Source organism: Gadus macrocephalus, chromosome 5, assembly GCF_031168955.1.
Source record: "Gadus macrocephalus chromosome 5, ASM3116895v1".
NCBI classification, from domain to species: Eukaryota; Metazoa; Chordata; class Actinopteri; order Gadiformes; family Gadidae; genus Gadus; species Gadus macrocephalus.
Genome location: NC_082386.1, coordinates 18,887,838 through 18,900,809, shown reverse-complemented (window position 1 = coordinate 18,900,809; position 12,972 = coordinate 18,887,838). Strand labels below are relative to the sequence as shown.

Sequence of the window (12,972 nt, the reverse complement as noted above, 5' to 3'; positions counted from 1 at the left end):
TGAACATGAGTGAATATTGTGTGATGGCGAACATGGCGGGAGAGTGAAAATGGCGTTAAAATGAACATGGCCTAATGGTGAACATGGGCTAATGGTGAACATGGGCTAATGGTGAACATGGGCTAATGGTGAACATGGGCTAATGGTGAACATGGGCTAATGGTGAACATGGGCTAATGGTGAACATGGGCTAATGGTGAACATGGGCTAATGGTCAACATGGGCTAATGGTGAACATGGGCTAATGGTGAACATGGGCTAATGGTGAACATGGGCTAATGGTGAACATGGGCTAATGGTGAACATGGGCTAATGGTCAACATGGCATGATGGTCAACATGGCATGATGGTCAACATGGCATGATGGTCAACATGGCATGATGGTCAACATGGCGTGATGGTCAACATGGCGTGACAGTGAACACGGCGTGAGGTGGTGTGATGGTGAACACGGCGTGAGGTGGTGTGATGGTGGACACGGCGTGACGGCGAACGCGGTGTGACGGCGAGCGCTCTCACCGGGGCTGTTGTCGGCGGTCAGGTTGCTGCTGTTGCTGGGCGAGTTGGAGAGGTCGGAGACCACCACGCTGATGCCCGCCGTGGGGCTGAGGCTGCCGCCGCGCGACGACGACTCGCTGCTCTCCGAGCCCAGCGACGTGCTGGAGCGCGTCTCCGACGACTTCCGCAGCTTCCCGCGCAGGAAGAACGTCCTCATCTTGTTCCTCCGGCCCTCTCCGCCCTCGTCGTCCTCGTACTCCTCCTCCCCGCCGCCGTCGCTAGGCAACCGGGTGCGCGGCAGCGACCCTCCGCCGCCGCCGCCGCCGCCGCTCGGGGGAGGGGGGGGCGCCGGGGCGTCGTCGTCCACGGAGGAGCGCTTCTTGCCGCGCATGCGCTCCTTGAGCTTGCTGAAGGCCGAGTGGCCCTTGTCCTTCATGGCCAGGTGGTACATGCTGGCCGTCAGGTTGTTGCGGGTGAACTGCACCGTGGCCTGCACCTCCCCCCGCTCCTTCTCCTTCTTACCCGTCTTGGAGTTCAGCCGGAACCAGCGGGAGCGCAGGTTGACCCACTCCGCCCTGCAGGGGCACCAAGGGGGGCAAGGGAGGGTCAGTGTGCAGGTACAGCGATAGCACAGGAACATAAGAACTACAGGAGACACTATCGGAACAACAAGAACAATATTTAAACTAAAAGGAACCAAAATAACAACTACATGAACTACGAGAACAACACATCAACTACAAGAAATACAGGAACTAAAATAACAACATACAAACTACAGGAACTACGAGAACAACTACAGGAACTACAAGGACAACATTTTAACTACAAGGACAACATTTTAACTACAAGGACCACATTTTAACTACAAGGACCACATTTTAACTACAAGGACCACATTTTAACTACAAGGACCACATTTTAACTACAAGGACAACATTTTAACTGCAAGGACAACATTTTAACTACAAGGACAACATTTTAACTACAAGGACATAGGCTCTACAATAACAAAATAGGAACTACTACAAGAACAAATACAGGAACAACTACATGAACTACAAGGACAACAAGGGAAGTGGACACTCTTGACCGATGGCGTTTGTGGTAGAAAAGGACGACCATACAGTACCTACCAAAAAACACATTTAGTGGAATGATGTTTCTGATTGGTTCAAATGGGTGCCCGGCGACGCCCCTTGCCACTGACGTATGACATCACTTGGCAGCCCTTCGAGCCAATCAGAAACCCTGACGTGCTAATTTGTGTTTCCAGGGTTCGGTCATGTTTAAATACGAGGATGTCCTCGGGTTACCCTTCCTTGTAATCAATCGGCCTCAGCGGCGGATCAGACGACGCTAAAACAAACAGTTGTACTCTGCTTGTGTTTGACTTTCTTAGCCACACTAGTCCGGGTTCAGACGTAGACCACATGCTGGTGAAACCTTGACCAGCAATCCCTCAATAACGCCCTGGCCCCATGGTGGTCTAGAACCCAGAACTATAACGATAAAGGGGTCCATTAACGGCTTCTCCGCACAGAACCAGACCTGAGGAATATAAAAGCCCCTTTTCTGTCCATCAGAGGCCTCCTTCAAAGTAAGAGTTGCAGGAAGGACTTCTAAGAGTTTCAGTTCCGACCCTTCAGAGATGAAGGTGTCAAAACCCGCGCCGCGATGACTGAGAACAAAAACCACCCTTTTCTCCGCTAACGGACACAGAAACATAGAAACGAAAGCAGAAAGAATTTCCAACAAAGAAATATCGAATGATTCCGATAAAGAAGGACGCCTTCACCCCCCGTCCCCTCCCCCTCCTGGTTTGATTATGTCACTTCCTGTGGAGATGGGCTTGGGTACCGCGTTCAACACTGCCACTTCCTGCCTGTTACATGCCAGGCGAAGCAGGGGCGGCCTTTCTGTCGAACTCAATAGCTATCGCCCCCCCCCCCCCGGCCCCCCCACCCAACGACCCTCAGCTCTGACCATGATGTGCTTACATATATATTTATCTATGCACCAGGGACAGTGCAGATTCATCAACATTTCAGTCCCCTCCTCAATGTAAACGTGCCAGTTAGCTAATGAGCTAATCTCCATCTGTACTCCCTGGGCAGGTCATTACAAAATGGTGGCCTGATATTATAAATAAACAGTGCTTCAGCAAGCACTACCGCGCCATATATTAAAATACATAAATACATTACAAGGTTAAAAGGTGTATGTAAATATAGTGGGAGTATGTAAAGGCATTGGCAGAGATCGGGTTAAAGTTACCGATTTGTATTTATTTATTACGGTCATTAACATATCGAGTCAGTCAGACACTGAGGGTGAAAACGGTGCTTTAAATACACTCCTACAAGACATCCGCTCTGACATAATGAGTGTTTAACTCTGAAGCCGAAACATACCTTTCCTTGGCTGTAGATTAAAAAACCCCTGAACCAAAAGGTTGAATCGGTTTCCGCTTATTAATGGAAATATGCCACGGAGCTGCTTCTGGAAAGGTCAAACCTCCGGGACAGATCTGCCACCTACAGAGAATAACCCCGCTCACACACTTCCCTCCTCCTCTCCTAACAACAACATGGGCCGGGCGCCTCTCATTACTCACTGTAAAAGTATTTTTAATCACAATCCAGTTCTGCTGCCACACACACACACACACACACACACACACACACACACACACACACACACACACACACACACACACACACACACACACACACACACACACACACACACACACACACACACACACACACACACACACACACACCCACCCTGGAGGACAGATCACCGCCCGAGGTAGAAGAGGGAGGAGGTGGGGGAGGGTGGAGGTGGAGGAGTTGGAGGTGGGGCAGCAGACAATGGCCGACTTTAGAGTGAGGCGGGGCGCAGAGCGGAGGAATCTCCCTCTCAATTTTAATTTCTCTATGCCCTGGCCACTCTCTCTTTCTGCCTCTCTCTCTCTCCCTCTCAGTTTCTTCATCTATTTCTCTCTCTACCTTCTCTCCGTGTCTCGCAACCTCTCCCTACTTAACCCTCTTGCTACATCTTCCTCTCTCTCTCCCTCTCCCTCTCCCTCTCTCCCTCTCTCCTCCTCTCTCTCTCTCCCTCTGTCTCTCCCTCTCCCTAGGTCTCTCTCTCTCTCCCTCTGTCTCTCTCTCTCCCTAGGTCTCTCTCTCTCTCTGTCTCTGTCTCTCTCCCCCTCTCCTCCTCTGTCTCTCTCCCTGTCTCTCTCCCTCTGTCTCTCTCCCTCCGTCTCTCTCCCTTCCTCTGCTTCTCCTCTACACTCCCCAGCTCTCATAAATAATACTAAAATAATTATATTAAAAAATAGCGACCATGACTAATAAAGGCGCATTGCTTACAACGGCTTATCTATTTTGGCCCAGGCTTTATGTTGATATTTCAAAACAAAAGCACCAACCGACACATTGACGGTGTTGAAACACATTACACAAGGCTTTCCATCGACCGAGTCTCACGGCAATGTGGAGAAAAATAACACACCCCACATCCTTATTCTAATCCAAGGCGTAGTCACACAATACTTTACACTACGTCCAACAACAAATTCTTTCCACACACACACACACCCCCCCCCCCCCCCCCCCCGGTGACGCAGCGACCTTTGACCTATGTGACCCCTTAGACCACCCATGTGCCAACTGGCGGTCTCCACCTGCCCTCAACTAATGTCCACTAGCCGGTTAAATAAATAAACGCTAAACATTAGGAGGCAGGTGTTGGGGGGGGGGAATCAAACCCCACCACCTTCCGTCTAGGAGTAAACACCACCTCAACCTCCTGGGACTCTCTCGGAAACTCGGTACGAGTGGGAGTCTGCACAGAGGATGTCGGGTGGGGTTCACATTCCAGCGCACCACCCTCATACAGGATGAACACACGCACACACACGCACACACAGGGTTTTTTCACGAGAGAGAAAATAAATAAATAAAATAAAATAAATTGTGATAGCCTTCCATCAGTTCCCAGACACAGATGATGTATATGCGAGCAAGACGGTGTGTGGATGCTTCTGCGGACTAAATATATTTCCTAGAACAGCGATTTCTGCATCCAACCCACACCGGCCTATAAACTGACACGTATGACGTATTCATTTCACCGTGCATGTGTCTAGTCAGGTGCACCTGCACACGCATCAGCTCAGCACGCAGCAGGAGGCAGCGAGGCAGACGAGAAGGACGACGCGATCAAACCTGGTTTCAGCCAATCCCAGAGGACCTCTGCTCGGAGGAACGCGAAACGCAACGCCGACATTTCTTCCACACACGTTCGCCTCACTGCGCCGCCCGTGTGTGTGTGTGTGTGTGTGTGTGTGTGTGTGTGTGTGTGTGTGTGTGTGTGTGTGTGTGTGTGTGTGTGTGTGTGTGTGTGTGTGTGTGTGTGTGTGTGTGTGTGTGTGTGCGCGCTTATTAGAAAAACAAAGAAATCCAACCTGTCTACAATCTTCTATTACCACCGGACCTTGGTTTCATTCTTCACAACATGCCGTTGGGGACATCGGATAGTGGAGAAGAGATAAGGCTTTATATAAACATTGCGTGCTTGTCGTCCACTCCCTTTGATTCTTTTAGTTTGTCCCAGTTATTATCAAAGGGTTTTTTATTTCTGATGGTTTTATACCTGTAGGATGAGGATTTACCTCCTCCCTTCAAATTCCAAACAGGAAATAACCACAGTGTGATAACCATCGCCGCCCTCTCCCTCACCTTCTCCCACACCCCCCTCTCCCTCCCCCATCTTCCTCCCGGGAAGTGAAGGAAAACAATGCCCAGATCTGGTACGGGTCATGCCGGCTTTCCGTTCAGCTGGTGTGGGCTCCTCTGGTCCATAACTCCGCCCTCAAGCCCATAACCCCACCCCTCTGATCCGTAACTCCTCCCCTCCAGTCCATAACCCCGCCCTCAAGCCCATAACCCCACCCCTCTGATCCGTAACTCCTCCCCTCCAGTCCATAACCCCGCCCTCCAGACCTTAACCCCACCCCTCTGATCCATAACTCCTCCGATCCACACCGTAACCCCACCCTCAAGCCCATAACCCCACCCCTCCGATCCCCAACTCCTCCCCTCCGGTTCGGTAAAGCCCATAATCCCACCCTCCAGCTCAAAAACCCACCCTCCAGAGTCCAGACCATGACCCCGCCCCCTCAAGCCCATAACCCCGCCCACTCAAGCCCATAACCCCACCCCTCCGAACCATAACCCCGCCCCTCCGGTCCATAACCCCACCCCCTTGGAATCAACCAGGTTAGCTGCTACGTGGCTAACAACAAACCGAACCCGTCAGATGTCGTAGGATCTGAGCGGTGTTCAGGTCCAGTGGGGGGGGGCTGTCTGCAGATAAGCCTCAGCAGATGGTTTCACACACACAGAAACCCCCCTCAAACCACACCATCTGCTCTCCGACAGTCGAGGGAGAAACCGAGCAGACTGTACTCCCCGGGGTCGGTCTGAAACTAATCTCGGTTCCCATTTTTACGTTTGTTCTATAACTGGAGGCTTTCGAACGCGTTCCCTGCCTCTGTAAAGCACTCCGCGCGGACTTGGTGTCGGAAGGCTGCGATCTCAATTAACTCGGCCCGCCTTGGCAAAAACATGACAGAAATCTCGTTAGGAAGCAAATTAGTTCCGATCTTTTATAATCGCCTCATTGATCCGCACATTTTAAGCTGTTCCCCGTTGATTTCACCGACGCACACGATATGACGTCACTCAAATCCATGAGGCTGGCTGCCCGAGCCGAGGTCATTAACTCAAGAGTCAATGTCAACTTAGGTCACCAAAGTAAAAGCGCTACCAGTAATCCGAGTACCCGATCAGGATCAGCATATAATTAACACAACCCACAATTACACACAATGAGTCCAAACCACTGGTTCACCAACACAGACGGGACCAAACTAGAACCTCCTGTTCTTCTGAGTGTGTGTTGTTCCAGCCCTGGTACACTAGTCAGTGGTCACACTTTACTCTGTAACACTGCAAGGACAAACGCCGACACACCCCAATCCTCCTGAACAAAGACAGTGGACCTTAGCGGTTAGTGGTTAGCTGCAGCCGGGCCACAGAGGACCACTGCATTCCACATCTGGATGCGAGGAGGTCCTCATGCACCACATGCTCTTTCCATACAATAAGCTCTTGTTCTTTCAAAACAAAAGCGCCCCCCCCTCATGTTCCTAGGGCTGCGATTCCAATACTGACACCTTTGTGTATATATTATAGGACTATGTGCATATCATAGGCTCCATTTTTCTACACGCATTTTCTTCCATGCTTGTTCATGTGCATATTTCTATACATATGCACATTTTCTATTCTATACTTGTTTAGATTTTTTTCTAAATTGGTTTAAATATAGTTTTTCTAAATGTCTTTCAAACAAACAACTTCCCCACCCGGCATTCAATGAATAAATCAAAAAGAGGAAAATCAAAACAAATTAGAAGAAAGAAAAATAAATAAATATTTGAAAGGAAGTTAGTTTCCGGAAAACGGTTCCAAAACGGAGCGCCATTTAATCACCCATTGGCCCAGACCCAGACGCTGTTCTTTTGGCTAATTGCTCGGTCAATTTAGTCACGTCCAAGTCGATATCCCTCCTAGCGAATCGCAGAAAATAGATGAACGCTACAGGCTATTACGACATGAGGGGGACTGCAGCACACAACCCGAAGCTCCAGAGTTACCTTGTATTTAATTAGATCAGTCGAGGGATCACTTTTCATACATTAGGCTAGCATAACGTAGCTTTCAAAAGGCCTCTCTGCGCTACCGCCATAAGCTAATTCGCTACGCTAACGCTGTTAGCAGAGTTTCCAGACATTACCAGGGCCGTTTGGTGAAGGGAAGAGTTTCAGCACCCAATGATATTATGGGATGGATGCGGAGTCCCGTTTCTAACTGACAGGTGGAGAATGTTGTAGACTCTCTGGTTTCATTTGGACCGGCTCTGACCGCTTCTGGTCCATGAGAAGAACAACATGATGGTCAACGAGAACTGTAGTCAGTCCCAGAGAATCTGACAGTGACAAGACCTTTAAAGAGAGGGAGAGAAGGGAGGACAGACAGAGGGAGAGAAGGGAGGAGGACGGACAGACAGACAGACAGACAGACAGACAGACAGACAGACAGACGGAGAGAATGGAGGAGGGCTAGAGACAGGAGGACAGACAGACGGACCAAGAGAGGTAGAGAAGGAGGGAGGGAGAGAAGAGCTAGAGCTAGAAATCGTCGACTTTGTGTACAGTTGAATTATACATGATTATTATACAACTCATAGGTTACTAACTATTAACTATGCATGTTCTTCTCAAACGGCGAATAGTCTCTCCTGCGACGAATCATCTCAGACACTGAGACAACATCATTCTTTACTTTGAACGGTTAAATCATCAATCGCTAGTGTCGCTCGGCTCTCTGAATGACGATATATGTCTTCAGCTCTCCAAGATGGACCATATTTTAAAAGACCGCTCCCCTACAATAAAACGATTATATTATCTAGTTTGACGACGCTGGCGCCTTCGCTAGTGAACCTCTCAATCTAAAATGTTTTCCTCGTAAGCACCACCCCACCCCTGGACGCACCACTGTGTGTGTGTGTGTGTGTGTGTGTGTGTGTGTGTGTGTGTGTGTGTGTGTGTGTGTGTGTGTGTGTCAATTTGGCATTGACCTCAGCTTCATCAATTCATTCCTGCAGTGGTTACCGTCAACAATAGTAATACCATGAATTCGGAATTTCCATCTAAACAAGAACTGATTCACATCGTAAGTGAAGCCATTTGCATCCAAGCTCGCAGGTAAATCAAAAAAAAACTCCCTATTCACCGGATGAATCTACATAGTAAACATATTGTTCCATGCATACTTTTCATTCTTCTTCTGCGATTGTTAATTTGATCATGTCGGGCCCGACATCAGATTAACGACACACCTGCTGCCTAGAACTACATTAGAAACTAAACCAAAAGAGTTCCTCATAGCAAGACCCAGACCCCCAAAATAACCCAGCAGGAAGGGCCCGCTTCGAGAGGCACGACTTGATCAAAATGTCTCAGTCGGAAAGAGAAATCCAAACTATGCAGAGGTCTGTCCCTCCTGCAGCACCAGACCTACGCCTCCAGACTCCTGTGATGAGCAGATAGCGCAGAACAGAACGTTCCGGAGCGGCGAGGTTCCACCACGAGGTCTGGCGCACATTGTGAGCGAGAGCGGCCTTCGCAAACAAACACTGCAGATCTGTATCTCACCACCGCGTCTGAAGACAGCGACGCAGCTCTCTCCCTCACGCAGTTGGATGGAAAAGGATTACAGAATTAGATATCGAAAAGATGGGCACAGGACAGAGTAGGGGCTAGGAGGCAAGACTTCCAGCTGAAAGGTTATGGGTTTGATCCCCAAAGTCCTCAGCCTGGCCAGAGCCGTCCTCGAGCGAGACAAGACTCAGCGCAACTCGCTTTGGACGAAGGCGTCTGAAGCGCGGAACAATAAATAGATCTTGATCCTGGAAGTGAAAGCGTTCACGGTCACAGAGAAGCAGCAGGGTGGGAAACGACTTCAGAAAGACACGCTTGTCTATAAACAGACGTGTGCTTTTCCCCGTGGCGGCGAGCCACACAGTGCTGCCAACATGGCTGCTCCAAAACCTGTGGGCCCGTGGTGCAGAAACACGAACGCTGGTTCTGTTAATGAGTCAGTAGACGCCATGTTGAGTCGCCAGGCTCCCCCCGCCACCACGGATGTCCTTGGCGCGCGTGTGTGTGTGTGTGTGTGTGTGTGTGTGTGTGTGTGTGTGTGTGTGTGTGTGTGTGTGTGTGTGTGTGTGTGTGTGTGTGTGTGTGTGTGTGTGTGTGTGTGTGTGTGTGTGTGTGTGGCGTCATGTCGCCCGATCGATCAATATCAGTCAGGGGTCGGCTCACGGAGTATTTTCCACCCAATCAAAAGTTCCTCTACACCTATAGGGTCAGAACAATGTGTCACAGTTGAGGAGAGCTTTATCTAGTTTGTATTGTTATATTACAATAACCTAGATTCTGCATTACACAAACTGCACACACACTTATTGTATGTTGTACGTCCTGGCACTTAATGTACGTACTTATTGTATGTTGTACGTCCTTGCACCTAAAAATAGTAGTTAGCATTGTGTAGCATCTTATCCTAGCTATCTTTGTTGCATACGGGAAATGGGTTAACCTCACAATTGTTAGAGCTTGGCAGTTGTTTCTATGAACATCCTTACTGTACTGACAGCGAAATATTGTTCATGAAAAGTTTTGTAATTCGCTTTGGATAAAAGCGTCTGCCCTTTATGTATGTGTAACGACGTACATCTCAGAAGGTCTCCCCCACCCACCTTGGCAGCCCTCAGCCTTCTCAAACCCTCAAACCAACCACTCAGCGAGAACATCAAACCACAGGAGGAAGACGCCTTGAGAAGGAACAGTAAACGTCCCTCTTGCTCCAGGTCCAAAATATTAGAGATATTACAGATTCTACAAGTGTATCGCCAAAGAAAACATTCATGGAGAAGCCTGTTTTCTCTGCAACACACACACACACACACACACACACACACACACACACACACACACACACACACACACACACACACACACACACACACACACACACACACACACACACACACACACACACACACACACACACACACACACGTGCGAGGCCCGTAAGCCTAAGGGAAACGTTTTCTAAACATTGCACCCGAGAAGGGGCCAAGAGTAGGCCCAGGCAGGAAACCTCTTGTTATGCAAGTCTGTCTGTGGGACAGGCGGGCCGGTCTCCAAACTGTAATTTCAGAATCTCATTCCTGTTTTGCAATTTTGCAATTTTTAACCGCTGTGCAGCAAGGAGCAGCGAGGTAGCCTAACTAAAATTGCAAGAACGTCTTCACGCCCCCCCCCCGTCCTCCGTCCTCCTTCGGACCCCCAGCCGGGGGGAGGAGGAGGGTGTGTTTGTTCTGGCTGATGGCCGCTCTAGGGGTGGAGACGGAGACGTTATGCCGCGTTCGAGATGCATCGTACAGCGCCCGCCCGAGTTGTAAAGTGGGAACTCTCCAAGCTTTCTTGCATCATTTCACCGAAGCACGCCCCCCTTTTGGTCGGTCCTACTCGGGCTCCGGAGAGTGTACCGAGTTCAGAGGGGTTGACCGTACGACTCAACAAACAATGATGGCTGTGCCAATAATGAGATGTATTTTCTTTGTATTTTTACCACGTCGGTCCTTTTAATGTCGATTTGAAATGCTCTTACACACTTAAATTACATTTCTGCTTAAATCTGGTCCCCTAATTTATGCATTGCACGGCTTTGCTGTGCGTGCAATACAATGTAACGTTGTGTTGTTTCTTTGAGCTGGTTTAAAAAGAGGCAAACGTAGCTAACGATAACAAAGACTAGCCAATGATGTTCTCTCCTGACTGGTCGTGTAGCGATGCCCACAAAGACAACCGGGAACACTGTCAGTGCTACAAGCCAGGGAACTACGTCACACGAGCAACTCGTGCGGGTGGAGTACGACGCCTCTGGAACGCGGCCTTAGCTCTGAGCCCTGCTCATCTCTCGTTCGGAGGTCAGAGGATTTATCCGCATCTCTTTTCTACCCTTGCTCACAGAGCAAAGAAATATGTAACAACCTCTACCTGGTTTGGTTCTTTAGTTGTGGTGGTCACTGTGGGCAATGCAAAGGACAGGAAGTGAAACACTACTGGCGGGGGTGGGGGGGGGGCAGGATACCGTTGAACAGGAAGTAGAAATCTACTTGGGGCAGGATCCTCTAGGGGCGAGGGAGTTCAAAGTTCAAACCCCAACACCGACAAGCTACCCTGTAGGAATTGAGCAAGATGCCCTTACCCAACCTGCTCCTAAACGACCTGTCCTCTGTACTGTCTAACCCCTACCTGCTCCTTAATGACCTGTCTCTGTACTGTCTAACCCCTACCTGCTCCTTAATGACCTGTCTCTGTACTGTCTAACCCCTACCTGCTCCTTAATGACCTGTCTCTGTACTGTCTAACCCCCACCTGCTCCTTAATGACCTGTCTCTGTACTGTCTACCCCCCTACCTTCTCCTAAATGACCCGTCTCTGTAGTATCTAACCCCTTCCTGGTACCTAATGACATGGAACTAAATTTACTGTAAGTCACTTTGGAGAGAAAGTGTCTGCCAAAGTATTCAACAGAAACCATTCCAGCCTGAGGAAGACGGAGAGACCAGAGCCTCTCTTCTCTGTGGACATCAGGATCAGGAGGTGACGAGTCCTGACCCTGAGGACCTAAACCACCTCCTCCTCCTCCTCCTCCTCAATACTGAACCACTTTGACTGTACACACCAGGACCGTACCATCCTGGCCGGACAGGGCCTCAGAGTCAGCCACACTTGGCTGACCTCTGACCTCTGACCCCTCAGTGTTCCACGACGCTCAGGACACACCAGAGTCAGCCACACCACCGCTGACCTCTGACCCCTCCCTGTTCCAAACGGCTCAGGACACATCGGTGTCAGCGGCTCTGTGTCCCTGACCGATTTAACCGTCAGGCGACTCTCCTCTCCACTTCTAGGGTTCTGATTGATGCAAAACCAGCTGTCTGGAATATATTGTAGAGCTCTACGACAGTGAAATAGAGCAGGGTTATACAGTGGTTAGGGTGTCGCCACTTCCATTCAATGGGGACTGGGTTCGACCCAGAAAGTACAGTCTCCCAGTAGATCAAGATGCCCTTACCGCAACAAGCTGTCTAATGACCAGTATCTGTACTGTCTAACCCCTACCTGCTCCTTAATGACCCGTCTCTGTACTGTCTAACACCTACCTGCTCCTTAATGACCTGTCTCTGTACTGTCTAACCCCTACCTGCTCCTTAATGACCTGTCTCTGTACTGTCTAACCCCTGCCTGCTTCTTAATGACCTGTCTCTGTACTGTCTAACCCCTACCTGCTCCTTAATGACCTGTCTCTGTACTGTCTAACCCCTACCTGCTCCTTAATGACCTGTCTCTGTACTGTCTAACCCCTACCTGCTCCTTAATGACCTGTCTCTGTACTGTCCTAACCCCTACCTGCTCTTTAATGACCCGTCTGTAAACACTGCTAGTGGCGGCAGATACAATCGTCTGCTTGATGTCTAAACACAAATGCTAAACCTTTACAGTCAGCGAGGAATGGCCAGTGAAGGAGGTCGCATATCCGTCTACACACAAATCAAACACGCCCAGGCCACTGGTCAAGGGCCCCTCTATGCGCTTGGTTTGCGTTGTAAGTAACCCATCCTTCAGTGTGGTGGGGGTGTGGAGAAGGGTGGGGCTACGCGCTCTACCGTACACCACCAGGCCTGCTGCTACAGAGGCCTGCCGAGTCAGCAGTAAGAAGAAAGCCAAGGATTTCCTGTCTACGTCAAACTGGAAAC

At 49.7% G+C, this 12,972-nt stretch overlaps 1 protein-coding gene across 5 annotated transcripts in view; it reads right to left on the bottom strand.

Annotated features, from left to right (window-relative positions):
* The window catches only part of rab11fip5a (RAB11 family interacting protein 5a (class I)), a 35,145-nt gene that overhangs the window by 11,004 nt on the left and 11,169 nt on the right, over positions 1-12,972 (bottom strand). For 3 of the 5 annotated variants that reach the window (XM_060051339.1, XM_060051340.1, XM_060051343.1), the window contains exon 2: positions 520-1,073. In XM_060051339.1, the coding sequence (XP_059907322.1) occupies positions 520-1,073 (554 nt within the window). Of the gene's footprint in view, positions 1-519; positions 1,074-2,912; positions 3,082-3,115; positions 3,319-12,972 lie in introns of those variants that run through there. The other 2 variants (XM_060051342.1, XM_060051341.1) reach the window with 2 other exon arrangements.